The sequence below is a fragment of the Bradysia coprophila genome (genome assembly GCF_014529535.1).
Source record: "Bradysia coprophila strain Holo2 chromosome IV unlocalized genomic scaffold, BU_Bcop_v1 contig_144, whole genome shotgun sequence".
In the NCBI taxonomy this organism is placed as follows: domain Eukaryota; kingdom Metazoa; phylum Arthropoda; class Insecta; order Diptera; family Sciaridae; genus Bradysia; species Bradysia coprophila.
In genome coordinates this window covers 2202558-2221351 of record NW_023503373.1, presented here as the reverse complement: position 1 = coordinate 2221351, position 18794 = coordinate 2202558, and the positions used below count along the sequence as shown (strand labels likewise).

Here is an 18794-nt window from a genome sequence, read left to right as displayed (position 1 = left end):
TTAATGCAACCTAATCACTTTTATTCCTACCATATTGCTGTATATGTATATGTATAATACAAATCCATCGATATAGTTTAATTACGAATAGAATTTGCAATTCAAACCTCAACCATAAATTAAATTGTTCGTTCATATCCTTAACATACTCCAATTATTTTATATTGAAAAATTATTTATCGGAGCAAATTTTATTAAAACTTTAATTGTATGCCATGCAATGTGCACTGACATATAGATATCGTATGCTTGCATCATCATCATCATCATCACTCAATGCAATTTCCATCAATCGAATTGTGAATACATACTCTAATCACAAAGCGCGCATACCAGCATTATACTATACAGTATTATATACGCAAACTAAACCGCCTGGGTCATATTTACACTGCATAATAATTTCTTTCAATTCATTATGAATTGTATGAATAGGGCATTGCAGACTAGCATTCTATTTATAGCAGCAAAAAAAAATAACTTTTGTACCTGTCTTTGTTTGGTATAAAAATAGCTGAAGTTCACCACTTTTATTCTGCAACCATTGGATGGAATTTATGCTGTATGCCCTTTTGAACGTAATATGTACGCCTTTTTGAACGTTAATAAAATAAGCCAAGTTAAACTGCAATTTATCATCTATCGTGTGGACATTTTTGAAATTACAAATGTATTTGGAACGTTCGATATTGCATGAATTCTGGGGAGAATTTTTCGTATTGATTCGTATTGATATATTGAACCAAAAATTACTCTTGTGCTTGATTTAAATTCAGATTTTTTATTGGACATTTTGTGGTTTTAGTTCACGCTTACCTGAATATATGTAGTATATTCAACTTACTATATTTTTAGTTTAGATAACCTGATAAGGTCAGCGTTTCAGGTTAACGCTCAGGTCAGTCTCAATTTTTTTTTTCAGTCAAACGTGACCTAAGCCTTACGAAAAACTACACAAAACTTCAATTTCTTCGAGTTTTCTTCAGGGGCGGATGTAGAAAATTTCGGGCGGTTGAATTTTAAAAATGTTCTGACCTGGGTGGTTCTTGATAAATTGCCTTTTTCAAGAACAAAAATCATAACATTTAACTTTCTGATCTGGGCAGTCACGACGACCACTAATAGGAGGATCCGCACCTGGTTTTCTTACGTCTCAAAGTGGTCTAGTAGCACCTTCGGCTCAGAACATAACTTCCAAATTGTCAAATTAAACATTTTGTATGCGCTATTTTATCTGCCCAGAACAGATTTATCGAGATAAACAGTTTTGCCCTGGATAGATAAATGTGAGATTATCGTTCTAGGCAGATAATATTAAATTGTGTCAATAGGACTAAAAATGGAGATCTCATCAGGACGTTGGCAAAAGTATCCAAAACTTTGGCACGTAATAGTCTTCGAGCAACAGAAAAGTTTTTGTTTTTTGTGGATTACTAAACTATTTACCTTAAATAGCTAAACTTTCACCATCCACTAATTGCTTGTGGATTTAACCTTTTCTTTAAACTTAAACAATGTACAAAAAAGATGAAATGCTTTTAGCGATACCGTTCAACAACATTTCAGTCAAATTAGTATTCTTTAAAAATGTACCTTTTCCATGAAATTCGGTCCATTACAAAGTATTAATAACACAAGTCCCATATTGTAAATGAACAATACTGAAAGAGCTGTACCTAACCAAATCTCCATTAATTTTTCCAAGTGCTGTAGATGATACAACGTGTATACTCTTACATTTTAAATGTCATCCGAGATATTGCATTTTTTATGAATGAACTCAAACTTTTTGTTTCATGGTTTTCAAGGAGAAAAAGAACATTCGAATTTATGAGGAAAATGTTAAGCTTTTAGCCACTTGAATAATGTGCCTCCTTCATCACAACACTCAAGTTCAAATCTCTGTGCAAAATGAAGCCAGACTACTTCAGACATTGCAAACATTGTTTAACATCACAAATCTAGAAATTGTTTTATCGATTTTCGATTAGCGTGATACGAAAAATCACCTTAGTTTAAACGATAAATTCAAATGTGTAGCTGATAGTATGTATTCCACAATTTTTCTGTTTTCCACTACTGGACTTGAATTGCATATTTTCTAGTGGAATCATGAAATTAAATTAGTCAAAATTATTCAAAAGGAACATTCACGTTAGAGTGGTAACAAAAATTCCTGGCGATCTCTTTGTATTCAGTACGGAATTGCTTGAGTGAATAAAATAGATTGCACAAAGGACAAAGACCTAGAGGTAATCAGAGTAAAACAAAGGTGAAAGACTTTAATAAAGAATGACGACATTGTTCCAGTGAACATTTCGAGGCATAAATTGTGATATAATTGAGATGAATTCAGGCGATATACCATACGACTACAGCGGTAGCATAGAGAGAACATTGAGATAAATGTTGGAAAAGATAAACAAGACGAATCTCGGGAAAATGGTTTATTTATCTAAATTAACTTCTAGTCATTAATAAAGTGTTACAAAGGCTGATAGCTTTGAAGTAGAGATTACGTTAGACATCAACATAAAAAGGTGAAATATTTACCGTTTCACATGTGTCTTGTCTGTCTTAACTGAACTCTATCCAGAAAGTTCTTAATTAGCGTATATAAACACAGCACGAACGTTGGCGTTTGTGTTGGTACGTACAATGTAATTATTAGTTTTATGTATTGTCAAGAACCAACTCCGAATTTTCCGGTTAAAGTTTAGTCCTTAATAAAATCCATCATTCAAACAAAACCTTCCCACCACTTTGTTGGAATTTGCGGTTGAATATTTAAACGAAAGCTATAATCATAATATTATGAGTGTTTAGTGCCTTTTCTATTATGTGACTGGTAATATTGCTATTGGGGAAAAAGTTTTGCGAACAGCGTCGAAAACCAAAATATTTTTCTTTATTCTGTTGTGGTACAAAATCAATGTTCTGAACACAAAATTGATGATATTAAAAGAAAAACTTTCTTCTTTCTTCATAATTTCTCGGCTGTAGTTCTCGTAAACAATAATTTAATATAATTTAGATGTCTGTATTGTGTGGCATAGCTACTGTTTTAACATTAGCCTCCGGGTAGCTTTAGTACTTTTATAAATTGTTCATTACATTGGGCGTTATGTTCTTTTTAGTAATTTCTTATTTATTTAATACAGGCCCGTAGCTACGGGTGGGCTGGGGTGGGCTAAGCCCACCCTGGACTACGTCTGAGCCCACCCTGGCGAAGGAGAAAAATAATAAAGTTGGGAAAAATTTAAAAGAAGTTAACAGTCTTAGTACAGAATGTGGATGTTATCATTGCTGCTTTCGTAACCTCAGCAGCTAAAATCCTTTAGTATAGTACTTTTAAACTCATAAAATACCTCCAAGACTCAAGACCAAAAACTTACCTGAATTCAATAACTAATAATGATGGAAATTTAGTCTTGACGAGTGTACGATACTAAAGTTTTGAACAAATATGATGAAGTCGCCTAAAAAAGTAGAATACTCAAAATAGCAATCACTGCTAAAATGTATGATTTAACAATGTTGAATCAACATTTCAAAAAGCGAAGAATTGATACTCCATTAGTTTAAGTTTAGTACACAAAATTTAGTTTAGGATTCCTAGATGTTTGCAAAAATTATCATTAACGAAAAATTTGGAAATGATTTTTACCACGGCAGAGTAAAATTAACCAGGCAGGAGCGGTTCATTTTTGAAACGTCTAATAAGGAACCTAATACACTGTTTGAAAATTAAATCAAATGAAAACTGACATAAATTGAAAAATTTTATTCGCAAAACACAAAGATAATACAGGTCTCTAGTCAAATCAAGCGCTCGTGCCTGGTTTACTTTACTCTGCCGTCCGTGTTTTTACGAGACAGGGAATTTTCTTTAATATAAGGTATTTGACCGATAGTTGGGAGTATCGAAATATTTTCAATTTCGAAGAGCAAATATCACTTTTACAGTAATTAATTAATTTTAAATAGATTTTTGCTTGCATTCAATGTTGTCAGTACATTGAGACTTACGTTATGGTGTCTATGGCTTGTGGTATTTCATATAAAATCGACAGACCAATAGTTGGAAACGTCATAGTACAAATTACGGGCTTCGTGGACCGTCATTGGGATAATTTTTTCAACATGTAAATTTCCTTAAGCATCTCACGATAGCACTCGCAACTCTCGGTTAAATACCTATATCACCTTGCACTAAAACTTCATCAAAATTCATTTAATGACATTTTGAGTAGGTCGACTTACCCACATATTTAAGATCGTAAAGAATATAAGCCAGATAGCGAATAGGACAAGTTTGATATTTTTGGAATATCTATGAGATATAGTAGCAATTGTAGCAATTGAAACTATAACCAATGATAGGTAGACATGGCTAGGAATCTTCCCGATGGTGATAAAATGAACAAGGTCAAGATGTTAAAATAAGTGCTAATTGTTGCATATAATTGTTCGCCAGATCAGAGGCCACCAGTACGTAGATTAATTAATTTAACTTTCAATCAAACTTTCCATACATTTTCTTAAAAAAAATCTCTGGAACGTGGGCACCCAAAAGAAATTTTTTTTTTAATTTTTCGAAAAAACTGGAAAAACTACATCGCAGTGTTTTGATATGTTAATTTAGTAGCGCAGGCCTTCATTTTATTTAAGCCAATAAAATGAAAAATCGTAGGGTGATCATTGACAAAACACTAAATTTGTACTTTGATGCCTCATCCTGACTCACAGTTACAACCTTTACGAACAGACGATATTTTTATTAGAAACGTACATCAATTAGGTTCCAAACAAATTTGTTTTTTATTTTTCTTCGATGCAGAACATTATTATAAGATACTTTGCCTCGTATTATATGCCAAAAAAATGTTTACTTTTTTTATAAGCCATTTTGAAAACCCAAAAAATAACGAAAAAAACGAATTGACGAAACGAAATACACTCCGGAGTGTATTCCGATTCGAATTTTCATGATTTTTTGCGTGTTCAAAGTGTTCTATAAAAAAAATTAAACATTTTTTTGGCATATAATACGAAGCAAAGTATCTTATAATAATGTTCTGCACCAAAGAAAAAAAAAATTGTTTGGAACCTAATTCTCTACAAACTACCAGTAGATCAAAATCGACCTGGTCACTTAATTCTGGTGTATTATTTTTTTTTAATTCATGATTTTGAAATTTCCAAATTTTCCGAGGGTCGGCCCGAGCCCTCTTGTTTAAAGGAAAAATTCTTTTATGAAGTGACCACCTCCGATTCAAAAAAAAATTTCACCTGGAGGATAGACGTCTGAAAAAAATTGTATCTACCGTAGTTTCCAAAAAAATCGCCTGCGGCGCACTTCACATTATAAGTATTTTTAATTACAAACAAAGAAAAATTGTATCGGGCTTGAGCCCACCCTGAGATTTCGCTCTAGCTACGGGCCTGATTTAATATAACTTCAGCTTCAGCATTTCATTAATTTCGTTTATACATTCGTGAATAAATAGAACTGTGTCGTGTTTCTTTCAAAATGCACGTCTAATATTCAATGACGATTCAGAGTTAAACTCGCTTTATGCATAAAACTTCATTGCTGAAATTAAAAACGTCCAACTCAAAATTTATTACAAAACCCGTTTCAAAATTCAAAACTAACGGCACGCAACTAAAGAAATTAGTGAAACGAAAAATATAAAATTTGAAATTTTATGTGCAAAATGAATGTGGTCATTATGTAAAAGCTGTGTGTTTTTGTTCACCTGAACAAAGTAACTTTTTACGAACATTGTACGGACTCTCTTACAAAGTTTCCAACTTTCATTCGTTTCATTTTCGCATCAATGTAAAACGAAATGGACAGAAACAAGAATTCTGCATGACGCAAAGAATTCGATTTGAAATATTTTTCAAAGCTAAAAAGAACTTTAATTTAACTTAAGAATTTGTCACACAAAAAAAATCGATCGATTTCATTCGAACTGAACGAGCAGAATGTGATAGATTTATGGTGACATATTGTGGATGTAAGAAATTCGGATAGAGTACTTGCTTGCATAGATAAATCTTCTTCTTACATGGGATGCAATAAATAATATGCAACTTTCTTGCGACACTTTCCAATATCTAAGTATTGAAGGATATAGATTCGAAAGAATTGTATTTCTATTATGAACTGTGAATAATACGGAAAATGTCATCTTCCTTTTCACATACACAAGCTTGCATATTACATATTGTTGTTCCCAATTACATATTTTATTGTTGGAAATTCTACTGTGAAATACCTTTTGGCGTCGTGTTTTATCATTCTATTTTTGTTCCGGAGAGAAAAACACAATTCATCTCATTTATTCGTTCAGAAAACTAGAAATTGATCTGGGATTTAAAATGTTTTGAAGATCTGTATACCCTACAGTAGTTTGATTAAAGTTTTAGTCCCCGACTTTTTGGGTAGAGTTTTCCTTGAAACACGACTTCTTCATCAAAACATTAAAATGAAGAAACGTAAATATTCCAGAAATAAAATTAATCAAACATATTGCAATGAAGGATGGGATAACACATAAGTGGGTCGAGTCCGCAGTGCGATAATGCCATAAATTTAAAATAAGAATTATGAGTTCGGACCATTTCAATCCAATTTATGTTATTTATTCCATATGTGGTATCTACATTGCAATAGGGCAGGGGGACCAGTCACCAGACTTCTTTGATTAGTCGGACACACATATGTTAATTTCATTCGTAAACTTTTTTTAATGAACTGGAAAACAATAGGTGTCTGAGTACCCATACATGTCCGGAAAATGGTACGCCTTCCCTACGTTCTAATACATATGGATGTGTATTTATGAATAGTAATGTGGATATCATTTGGGACAAGTTGGATGAATGACGTTGAAATGGTTGCTTCTTTACTTTCAAATGATAAACATAAAAGATTCTGAAATTGTTTCACGCTTTAACGTTTTCGGTCTAGAGTTGGATGGTGAGAAGCTGGAGCTGAATTAAATTTTAAGAAATGATCCTTTCAAATCCTAACCCAAAAAATGAGTTTTGGCTTCGGTTCTTGCTATTTGAAAACTTTTAAAAAATCAGAAAACCCGAAATAGAATTTTGGGAGATTTTGGGAAACAATCAACAGTTATTTGTTGAACGAGGTAAGAAAAGTTAGAAATTACATTTCAATTGTATTTTTTGTGATCAGAGCGCAGCGAGAGCCATTGATCATCAGATATAATGCAATTTGCAACTTTTTTCCGGAGGTAAGGCTCCTAAAGTTTCAGTTGAGGTGAGAAAATGACTTTTTTCTCGGATGCGTTGTGACAAATGCTTTTGTTTCTTCGGGTAACATGGTGTGCCTGAACCAAATTTAATCAAAAAATTTTGCACCTCTGATTTCTCTTCGTATTTTACTTTTTTAGGTCATAACAAACCACTTTTGCTCGAAGTGTAGAGTGGTGCAACGGAAATAATTCGAAATAATGTAAAAAATTAGGTGTGTTTCATCTAGGTACTGAAAGTTGGGTTATGACCCAAAAAAGTAAAATACAAAGAGAAATCAAAGGTGCAAAAATTTTTGATTTTTGGTTCAGGCACACCGTAACGTGGTAAATTTTTGTTATTTGGATTTTTCAATTTTTCTTATCGATTTAAAAAAAAACTCGACCCTGGTTAAACCACATTTTCAAACTACCGACTCCAAATCAAACCCGAAAGATTCGTATCTTATGTTTTGGGATGACCCTACTTTCCCTCTTTCTTTTGTCTAAACAAATTATCATCGTTAGTGATTGATTGTATCCGAATGGATTTTCATAACCAAAAACAAATATGAATTTATCGACATCTCACAATGTAGCAAGACGATCAAGTAAGGAAAAACTTTTTTTTTTTTAAATCTAATTTTCGATGTATGCATATTATTCAAATTTTCTGTTTTTATTACATTATCGATACTAACCGAATTTCATATCGAAAAATTGAGATCGCTTCCGGACAAAATGTAAAATCTCACATCCATTTGTTATTTGGAGAAAAGAAAAATCCCTAATAAAAGGAAAAGTCGAAGAAAGGAAAACATTTTCGGTTTCGGAAAGTTTTTTTGCTTCTTCTTTTAATTTCATTTTTCATACATCAACAACTGTCTTTTTCTGAATTCAATATCGTTAATAATCTAAAATTCTCTTTTTACATGACAATAAGACTCTTTCAGAATTTCACCCCCGAAAATATATTTAATTAGCAGATAGACTGGAATAACATTCTTATTCATCGACTTATTCATACACACTTTACTTGCTCTTACTGTATCTGAAAAGAATATGAAATACGAAAATTTTCTCAAACATCCATTCTCTGGCGCTATATGTCTACGCATCTATGCTCACACGCTTCTAGCTATCATTTTATTGTCAGAGTAGTGTAACACATAAAATGATATTTCATGTCTGACGAAACTCTAACCCAATAAACTCTAACCGAAATTGACACAGCACCCAATAAAATATTTATAGAAATAATATTTTTATTTTATTAAAAGGATTTCTTCCAACATCACTTTTTCCAGCACATTTTCGCAATTCTTTTTGTTCCGTCGTCGTTCATGAGGGTAAACGAAATTGTTATACAAATTTATCTAAATTTATATCAACACTTTTGGAAATATTTAGTTTTGTCTGCTTGTTGTTTATACGAATTTATCTGTTGACATTGTTGAACGATTCATTAGTTTCAGTGCGTAATAGTAAAAGGGTGAGAGTTTCCAGATTTTCGAAATACGTTTGGGAAATTGGTGTAAAATAAATGTCATTCTAGTGGACATATCTCGGAATAGATTTATGTTACAGAATTTATTGATTTTTGGCGTTAAAATGTTTGTGATGTAGTTAGTTATACCGATATTTGTATGCCATTCATCATCGAGTCCCTTTCCTAAAATAATGATCGAAAATCTTATATTCTATTCGGAACGATTATCGTTTCATTTTCCTTCCCAAAAATATTCAAGTTATTCATATACCTCCAGTGTCAATCCATCATGTCGAAAAGTTATTACTCGACATTTATTAAAGGGAAGCATTAAGATGTAGCACGAACATCCAAGTTGTATTGAATCATTTTATGCAAAGGATAAAGAGAACATTTATTACGAACTTAAGTACGATATTAAACTGAAACTTTCCAGAAGCTTTATTTAAAACACAGCCAACCACATTATAATGTCGGTATGAATTTTAAACAAGTCCTTGCCGGTTATCTTCGTTAATCGAATAATAAGTCGTATAAAGCGTTTTATTTCGTCACGTATTAGATATTTCTCCTTCTCTCGGTTTTTTTTTCTCGGTTGGCATGCATTGCATATGTGCTGCAGAAACTTTCAGAGTTTCGTAGGTTTTCATTTCATTAAAGTGTTCCCCCGTCATATTGGCACACATTAAGTTTAGTTTTCTTAGCTGTATCATATAACATGTATCTTGCTTATGCATCACCAACGAAGCACTCTTTTACGACAGTTTGTTAAGCAAGTTAGTTTCATATAGCTTAAAGTATAATACACACCATTTCGCTATAATTTGAACTGAATCGTTTCATTTATTTCAGTATTCTCAGTCTACCCATGTAATAAGTTATTCGCCAGTCTACCCATGTAATAATGAATTCGTAAAATGTCAATCTCAATTCCATCGAAAAACTAATGTTGCAGTCTTTTACCTTTGAGTTTCTAGCTAATTTCTCTTTGATCAAATCATTTTCTGGTTAGCTTGCCGGTTTAACTGTGGCTTATAAAATAAAATGTAATTTTTTTCATGTACCCGGTCGAATCGCCGACGATCGTGTGATACAAATGCTATAAAAGCATCACACACCAATAAATGCTTAATATTTTATGTAGATTGAAGTATCACATGAATTATTAATATTTAATATGGCAGATATCGTTTGTGAGGCTATATCCCTTCGGAAGATTCTTAATACTATTAAGGACATGTGATAAGGAATGAAAGACTAATAATATACCTGATGATTGATGTTGTTGCTTCGTGTAATTATATTTCGAAAGGGCGTATCCAAGACCTGATAGTGTTAAAATAGTAAAGTGCGCTTTCATCTGGTAATTGACTCGAATTTTAATTGTCTCTTGCTCTCGCTAAAATGTACCTTTGCATAATTACAGTTCATTTACCGAACGGAAAAATAATGCTGTGCAGTCCTTTTACAATTTTTCTATTTTATTTAGCATGATGATGGTATGTCAGCAGCAGTCTTTCCCGGAATTTGAAATACACTCACATGAACTTTTTGTCAAATTTGAAATTTATAGGTTAAAGTTGATGGTGTTGATTGAAAATCCCTATTGCTTTCAAATCATTTTCTCAATTAAAGAAAAAGCTTTTGGTTGAAAAGGACACTCACAAGATTAATTTGGTTGTCCAACACCACTTGCACACAGAACCTTTACGATCTCTAACAATTCTGCTTTTGAAAGGAACAACAATATGAGTAACGAAACAAACAGAAATCCCTTTGCTCACAATTCAAATTACTTTTTATGTTATACATTTTTATTTACATTTAGTGAACTGATACATATAGGGATGCTATAAACATAAACTATGCTCTGATTTTTTTGTTTGTCTGTTTGAATATATGCACAAACATAAATTTGCGTTATTTTTTATGTTATACATATATACTTTAACTTTACATATATACATCCCGAATGATATGCTTTGAAATAAACCTATAGTGTTGGTGAGATGTAAATAAAATAGAATGGAAAAAATGTGTCACAGAGTGTAAATCTTCAACATCGCGTTTTAGTGCCCGCTTTTTTCCTCACATCTGTTTTCATATCATTTTTCGTGATTCTTTTTGCTTAAATCTCTTATTTATACACGACATAGAAATTGATACGTGATATTTTGCGGCGGTAAAAGGAAAAGAATCTCATCAACGCTTTTGTATACGATAGCCCTATTCGAAAAGATAAGAGCTGTTCATCCTGTGAATATATTTATAATAGAAAAGAAAAAAACGTAAAGCCATTGAAAAGATAGTAAATTTAAAAAAATGGCCTGGGGCTATTGGAGTGCTACAGCAGTTGACAGAGGACGTTCACCGCGACGCAATACACAATGTACAGCTGTGCCTATAAACGCTGTACCGCAATCGGAACCACCTGCCCCTACATGCTATAGTCCGTGTAGAAGTCGCTGCAGCAGTCCATGCCATAGTCCATGTTCGGAAAGTCCGTGTCCCGATAGCCCACCACCAACTCCTCATGCCAATACGTCGCACTCATCAACGAACGAAGAATTTTCAAGACGTCCATCGATTGATCGGTTAGATAGTCCTCAGGTAACGTTTCGCCGTTGTCACAATCCATACAGAAGAAGTGAAGATTGATGAAAACAATGCAAAAATCATTGAAAATGTCGAATTTTTGTTAACAATTTCACCAAACACAATTCAATTATACTCTCAAGTTCTCGTGAGTGAATATTGTTGGCAATTCTTTGTTCTATTTTAAGAAAGCCAAAGTACAGATGAATTGAATGAGTTGGCGAAGAAGAAACACCCAATGGGATAACCTTCTTTACGGCTTCACAAAAATATACAAGATAATGTAATTCTATATTTCATTACTCGAAAGCCACGATGCTATAGGTTGATAATTTCGTATAATCAATTGATTTTTTCTTCCCTCGACTTCATTAACATTTATGCAACTCATCATTGCTATGAGGGATAACCGATGAATATTTTAATTATGTTACCTACATCATTATTAAAATGTCGGTGTATGCTTACACTCTCGCCGTATTAGCAAAATTATTTGTAGAAGATTGAAAATTTGATATTTTTCGAAAATTTTGCATCTCAGTTTTCATTTTACTAACGAGTGTTCCTTCCGAATCACATGCCATTTAGAAATTGAGAAAGTGCTTCGTATTTCAATATGCGTTCGGGAATGTAAATTGTGCGAGCAAAACTTCTCTATTATCCCAATATTCTTCTGATACCAACGGTAAATTGTTCAAATTCGTACATACCAATCTTTCCTTATTACTTCATCTCAATCATACAAATCAACTGATTCAAAGTCTGCGTTTGTAAAACAACAGTCCCATGATTTCGTCGGAATACAGGCGAATCAACTATCCGACATTTTATGCCGCGGTGCTGTTGTATCGTCAATACAATCAACAAACAATACGCTAACGAGAAACGCTTCGATGCGCGATACCGGTGACTATGACGTTCCTCATCCACATCCATACACACATCACTACATGACAACGTCAACGGCTGCTACACCGCAAGCAATGAGCATTGTTGGATCGCGTCCCGGATCGGCCGGTGGTTCAGGATCTGGATCGAGTCCTGGCGGTTGCATGAGTGGCGGAAGTTGTGAAGGCGGCAGTATTAATAGTATTTTGAATACGGCAGGCATAAGTTATTTAGAATGTATGCATTACGAAAGAATGCCGATACCAGTTCCTATACCCATTGTTCCACCGCCACAAGTACATACACAGTTTCATTCGGAGGAAGAGATCGAGCCAGCCTATGCCACAGGTATTTTATGCACAAATTATTGACAAACAAGGTTTTTCATGTAAAAAATCAAACGAAATTTGCTGAATATTTAAACCTTACATTGGGTCAGTAAATCGTTCGGCAAATATATTAATGTCGCACCACCAGTACGGTTCTTTAAACCGGACTCAAACTTTGTGAGATGTTAAGAATAGATAAATGTGAAGGGTCGTGAGATTTCAAATTGTTATTTTACTTTTACTGGGTTCCATTTTCCAACTTCCGAAACTTAATCTAAAAACTTCGGACAGGCGACTTGTTTCGTTTCATTGTCGGACTTTTTCAAACTGTGACAACTGGTTCATCCGGTACATATTGTCGCACAAAGCTGTGCTTCAAAATTACAACAGAGTTTTATCTTGTTACTGTTGAAAACTTTTCTTCTCTGATATGATTTTCGAGCATATTTAAAACTAGTCGTCATAATAAATATCTCTTAAATTCCATGTGAAATTTTAGTTGAATATAATTTTACCATAAAATTAACCTAAACTAAATATTGGACGGGAGTAAAATTAAATTTTAATTAAATTTGAATGAAAAATATAATGGATCTACATCGAGATAATCATCGTTGTAACAATAAATTTATGCTACACATTCCATTCCACTTCTTTATGGAAATGGTCTAATTGTTATTATGTGTACAGTAAGTGGCTTGCGGGGTTCTTTTAAATGTGTCACTGTAAAAGACATGATCTTGCTCGTTTTATTTTTGTTTCTTTTTTTCCTTCTTTTTAATTAAAAACCAAAAAAAAAGTTTTGTTTGCTCGCAAAATTGAAAAAAAAAGTATTTAACTTTTGAAAGTACTTTACAAACTTTAAAGAAATTGTGGCTTTTCTGTCGATGTAAGGCAACAATATTTTCCATTTTTCCATAGGAACATCGAAATCGATTCGAGGTCTATGCGGTTTCTTAGGTAAAGAACCGACAGCATATAATATCAGTTTCATTCGCATCAAATATAATGCAAACAAACTTTCAACAAATTTCTACCTTTTACTCTGACGACTCTGTTTACGTTTTCGGCTTTATGCAATTCTATCGAATAGATAACATTTACAATTTTATGTTGTACAAATAGAGTTTAATATTCTACATTACAACATGCTGCACACCAAATATACTATCAGACTCGACTTTAAGTAGTTTTCAAACATTGAAGTGTAATGACTGTTCGTTCAACGTGTAAAAAAAAAGTATTCTGAAGAAACCATTTACACCAATTATTGCATAAACTTAACATATACCTTGTAATTAACGATGTATTGTGTTCATTTATTATACCATATATGCCCAGCTTTACATGGGTTTCAAATGTGTCATGCGTCTGATGGAAAAAGCTAAAGATATAAAATAAGCCCATGAGATGGTGTTCTGCACACTTTACCACGGTTATAATATACATTTTCGGGCGTCCTTTAAGGTTGTACATTTAAAGGTAATGATCCTTGAATTACACATTTTTATTATTAAAATCTAAACGGGGAAATTTTGAAATAAATGGGAGTTGTGGGTCGTTTCACTTTTCAGTGGTTTTTATGGCACTAATATGCCATACTCGCATAGTAATCAAATTCTTTTCTTTATGGTATTAATTTTGTCGGTTTTCTCACGTTACGTTATTATGAATTGGGTAACGTTTTGAAAGAGGAAAAAAATCGTTGTGTATTACCATCGACACACACATTGGTGAATACAACGGACGATAATTTGAGTTTGGTTTTCGTACACTGAATTTTTTTTTTTCGTCTGCTTCATACATTCACATTTTGTTATCATCACATTGATAACAAAGATATCGCACCTTATGTTATACACCTCAACGTTTTCAGTCATATGAATGAACGATATATCCACAGTTTCATATCCAATCAGGTAAAATGGTCATAACAATTCGGTATCTAATCAATAGTGCGATTAACGCGTTTGCTTTTCGCTGAAAGTTCAGTTTAGCTGCGTTATAAAAAAAAATATTATAAATTTTTAATGTTAAATTAAAGTTAATTCAATTTATTCGGAGATTAGTAAGATAAATTTTGTCGATTTTCGTATTCAAAAAAAAGTTTTTTTTTGGTTTCAATGTGTGTTGTTGAACTGAAAGGGGTACTTGGAAGAAATTATTATTTTACTGGTTGATAAACTAACGAAATTATTTCTGTATTGCAATTAAAGTGAAGCAAGAACTGTCATAATCATAAAATTATGGCTAAATACAAAACATTTTTATATTCAGCTGTAACTTGTGATACCGATTAAAAGATCAAGACATTGTTGCGTCCCTTTTATATTTTCAAAATTGTAATAATCTTTCAAGCATTTTCATTCACTTCATCGTCAGTTCAAGAATTTTACCTATTTGAAATAGTGTGTCATGTTTGCTTCAGTGATACAAAAGAAAATTTTTTCGTTTTCATTTGAATTCGACCGAGGTATTACAATTTAAGATGATTGAAAACCTATTGTTATTGAAATAAATAAGTAAAAAGCTTTCCAGTAAAGTGAAACATTTCTGATATATTTTGTTATGGTAATATACCTAGCACAAAATAAACAGAAATCCTACTAAAAACGGGAAAGCAAAAGAATTCTACTAAATGAATGAATAATGGACGTGTGAAATCGTAAACATTATTTTGGTTTTGATGAATATAATATTTTTCATAAAATAAAATATGAATAAAATTGGTGCTACGGGTTGTCAGAAGATAAATGAATAATCTACGTAAAACCATTTTGTATATGTCAACAATTTTCGTATGGATACACAAATAATGTGGAGTGGTTTCCTCGAAGCAGCATTTACTTATGGTGTAGCATCATTTCCCATACCAAAACATTCCAGAACTTCAGAAAGTTGGTTTCCAATTTTTTTATTGTCATATTTCCATTTTCGTTGTTTTTTTTGTTTGTTTTTTGTTTCAATCATCAACTGAGTACATCTATTCAATTTGTCATTCTATTCACCAGTGAAGAAAACGTAATTATTTTGTACAAATGGATTTCTCGCCCATTTTCTGCGACACAACTCAAAACAAACATTAATTAAAAGACTTTTTTGAAAAATTGGTTAAGCCCTGCTGTCGCGGTTTCGGGTAACGGAAAATAGTGGACTGTCATAAATTTTAATCTAAGTTAAAATCACCAAATTAATTGGATAATAAATAATTTCACTTTTGCGTTATTCTCCCGAAATACCTGTTAAGTGCCAACGAAGTCAATTTTTCATTTAATTAAAATCAACCGAATACATTTCTCGCAAATTACCGAAAAAAACATTTAACTGTGTGCCATCGTAAAGTGTAGCTCAGACATTAAATTAGTCAAATTTAATGCGAAATATTCCACCTAACACACAATAACGTACAACCGAAAATTATCCCTTCAGCCTAAAATTTAATTGAATTGTTATTTTCGACAACGAAAAAAACAACAAAATTATTGCAAACAAAATTAGAATTACGATCCAGAGTACGTTCGGTACAACATATTTTTTTTATATTCTGTGTTCTTCTGAATTTCATTAGCATTAAGTAGGAAAATGTGAAATAAATTCGAATGAAACGGGAAACGAATTAAAAAAAAAATACAGAAAAACTTCACAAAACGCATACTTTACATCTTTGAATATTTTTGATTACACAGTAACAAAACGTAAGTGTGTAAGCCAGAGTCGCATAATGTATACTATGTGTTCAAATCCACACTGTATTTATACGTAGAACGGGAGAAATTATTGGAATTTTAATTACCCCCCATCTGAAAATGTTCATATAAACGATGCTTGTAAACACAAACACATAAAACACTACAACGTCACATAAATTTCCCTAAGCTGCTCAGATATAGATGGAAAAATACAATTTTTATCTCAAAATTTTACGTTTATTCCTTCCCAGAGAATTCGTTAAAATATAATATTATTCGTGTACACAGCGGCCGTTATTCGCACATCCTTCACCATTCCATATACACGAAAATGGCTTCAACCAACGTTGAAGCTGAAGCTACCTGTAAATATGTCTACATATATATAAAACGGACCAAAACTTGATAAATTCAAACGTGATGTTTCTACCGTTACTCACATACAGCACCAGACGGTGGGTGTATGGAAAATCATTTTCCATAACTATAAACACAGTTAAGTCATCATCAAAATGTGAATTTAGTGTACCCAGTCCGGTGTACCAAATGTTTGGTAATACAGTGTTAGTATCGTTAGTATAGCATTAGCATTGTAAAAAATGTTGTCGAGCTGATGCGGCACAATGAACATTGAGCACATATCGTCGTACGAATTATAATAGAAGTAAAACAATGTATTTGAAGGTATACACACATCTAACCATACATAATGGTGCCTCACATGGTATATGTGGATTTTTGGTCAAATTGCCAAAAAGTGAAGAAATTTAGTGTTTCAAAACTTCGAAACCAGGCCAAGGATGTTAGAGCTATTAATCCCGAAGGGAACCATTGTCTATTTGATATTGTCACTATCAAAATGTATGCACTCTGTGGCTACATTCTGTGTGTATGTTGGATACAGATATGCGCACTTCTGTTTTTCCCATTGTAAATTGGTAATTGTGTGATCCGCAATAATAAAATTTATCGGAAATGTGCATTGACAGATGCAGAAGATTTATGGGAAAGAAATGTTACTGCATCCATTTCTGTGCCTATGTTATTTTTCCATTGACGCTTGCAGGAATGTAAGTTGGAATTTGAACTTAGAAATGAAGCTACAGATCTGGTTAACATAAATGACGATGAAAATAAGTGGGGAAGTCTAACTGATGTTGCTCTTTTATGTGGCTATATGTATGCTAAAACTAATGACGACATGTTATATGAGACTGTTGAAGAAAAGAAGTACCAGATCCGGTAATTACTATTGGCAAGCTTTACTTCTGCCAGAGTTTAGAATCCAAACGATTTGAAAATTGGATTTGGGCTGGGAGATTTAGAAGTGCTTTCTTAAAAGAATTAATTCATTTACTTCCTTGATACACAATTTATTTCTAGTCTAGTGCATACCTTTGCGTTACCTGTTTTATGCATCACCCGAACATAAACGAAAGACGAAGGAATATAATCCTGATTGATGTGTAACTTATGTTTAATCATCATTTTCGTAAGCTTTGGAAACTCTAGTGCTCGAGCCCTGCAAAGTGGAAATTGTATTCGTGATACATATAGTTTAAATGCAGAATTCATTCCGGATTCTGTTGCCATAATTGTGTCAACGTATCGTATTTACACTACCAAAATACTACTGCACAACTATCATCAAAACACACCAATTTCATGTCTATTAAAGTTAAACCTATGTCCGGCAATTTGATGTGATAATTGAATAAATCCCGTTTGTTTTAACTCTATCTTATTCGCAAACATGTGCATAATATAAACACATCGATAAGCAATCGCTTTGGCGATGTCAACGTCGAATCATGGTTGGTTTAGAAATTCTCTCAAAATAACGGCACCAGATATAAATGCATTCCTGTCGCCTGTATTTTGTCATATTTTGTCAGATGTGATGTGATATGGGTCACTCGGCCAGATTGTGCAAAGTAATTTCAGTATTATGTAGTTTGGTGATTCGTATTCATTTCGCAAACTCCTTTAACATATATATGATGGTAATTAGATAATACTAACGCAGCTAGAAACTGTATTCAGGCTGTCGTCATTTAATTGAAAAAGTTTTTTTTCTGACATTAATAGAATTTTTGTACGGAATATTTAGTTACAGAGAGTTACAGAGACTTTATTTAATGTCCTGGATATACTGAATATTCAGTAGGGGTGTGCGATGGATAAAGGATCAAGACTGGCGTAGTCCACAAAAAATTGTGAAAAATCGATTTGAAAAATTTTGAAAAATTCATTTACAACTTGCGACAAATCAGAGAAGCCAAATTTTCGAGTTTTCAGCCTACCACCTATTTCGACCTCTGACAAAAAACTTCTTTGAGATTTTTGCTAGCTGTATCAGTCCTAAAAATTCTTCTTCGTGAGTCGTAAAAGTTCGCTGACTATGAAAAATTGAGTGGATCTAGAACTTGAAAATTCGTAAATTCATCTGGAAAATGATTAAATTTTTGCTCAAATGGGCTTAAATTCTTGGGAATGTTGTAGGCTATTCAGAACAGAAAAGTTTTTGAAAATCTTAGGA

The 18794-nt window shown here is 32.8% G+C and overlaps 1 protein-coding gene across 8 annotated transcripts in view; it reads left to right on the top strand.

Moving 5' to 3' along the window:
• The window catches only part of LOC119071158 (atypical protein kinase C), a 45345-nt gene that overhangs the window by 10059 nt on the left and 16492 nt on the right, over window positions 1–18794 (top strand). For 4 of the 8 annotated variants that reach the window (XR_005086603.1, XR_005086602.1, XM_037175912.1 and 1 more), the window contains exons 2-3: window positions 10911–11364; window positions 12132–12585. The exons of 3 other annotated variants lie outside the window; for them this stretch is intronic. Coding sequence is in view for 3 of the 5 variants with exons in the window: in XM_037175912.1 (XP_037031807.1) it covers window positions 11077–11364; window positions 12132–12585 (742 nt within the window). In the remaining 2 variants the exon portion in view is untranslated. Of the gene's footprint in view, window positions 1–10910; window positions 11365–12131; window positions 12586–15094; window positions 15464–18794 lie in introns of those variants that run through there. One more of the 8 variants, XM_037175911.1, reaches the window with a different exon arrangement.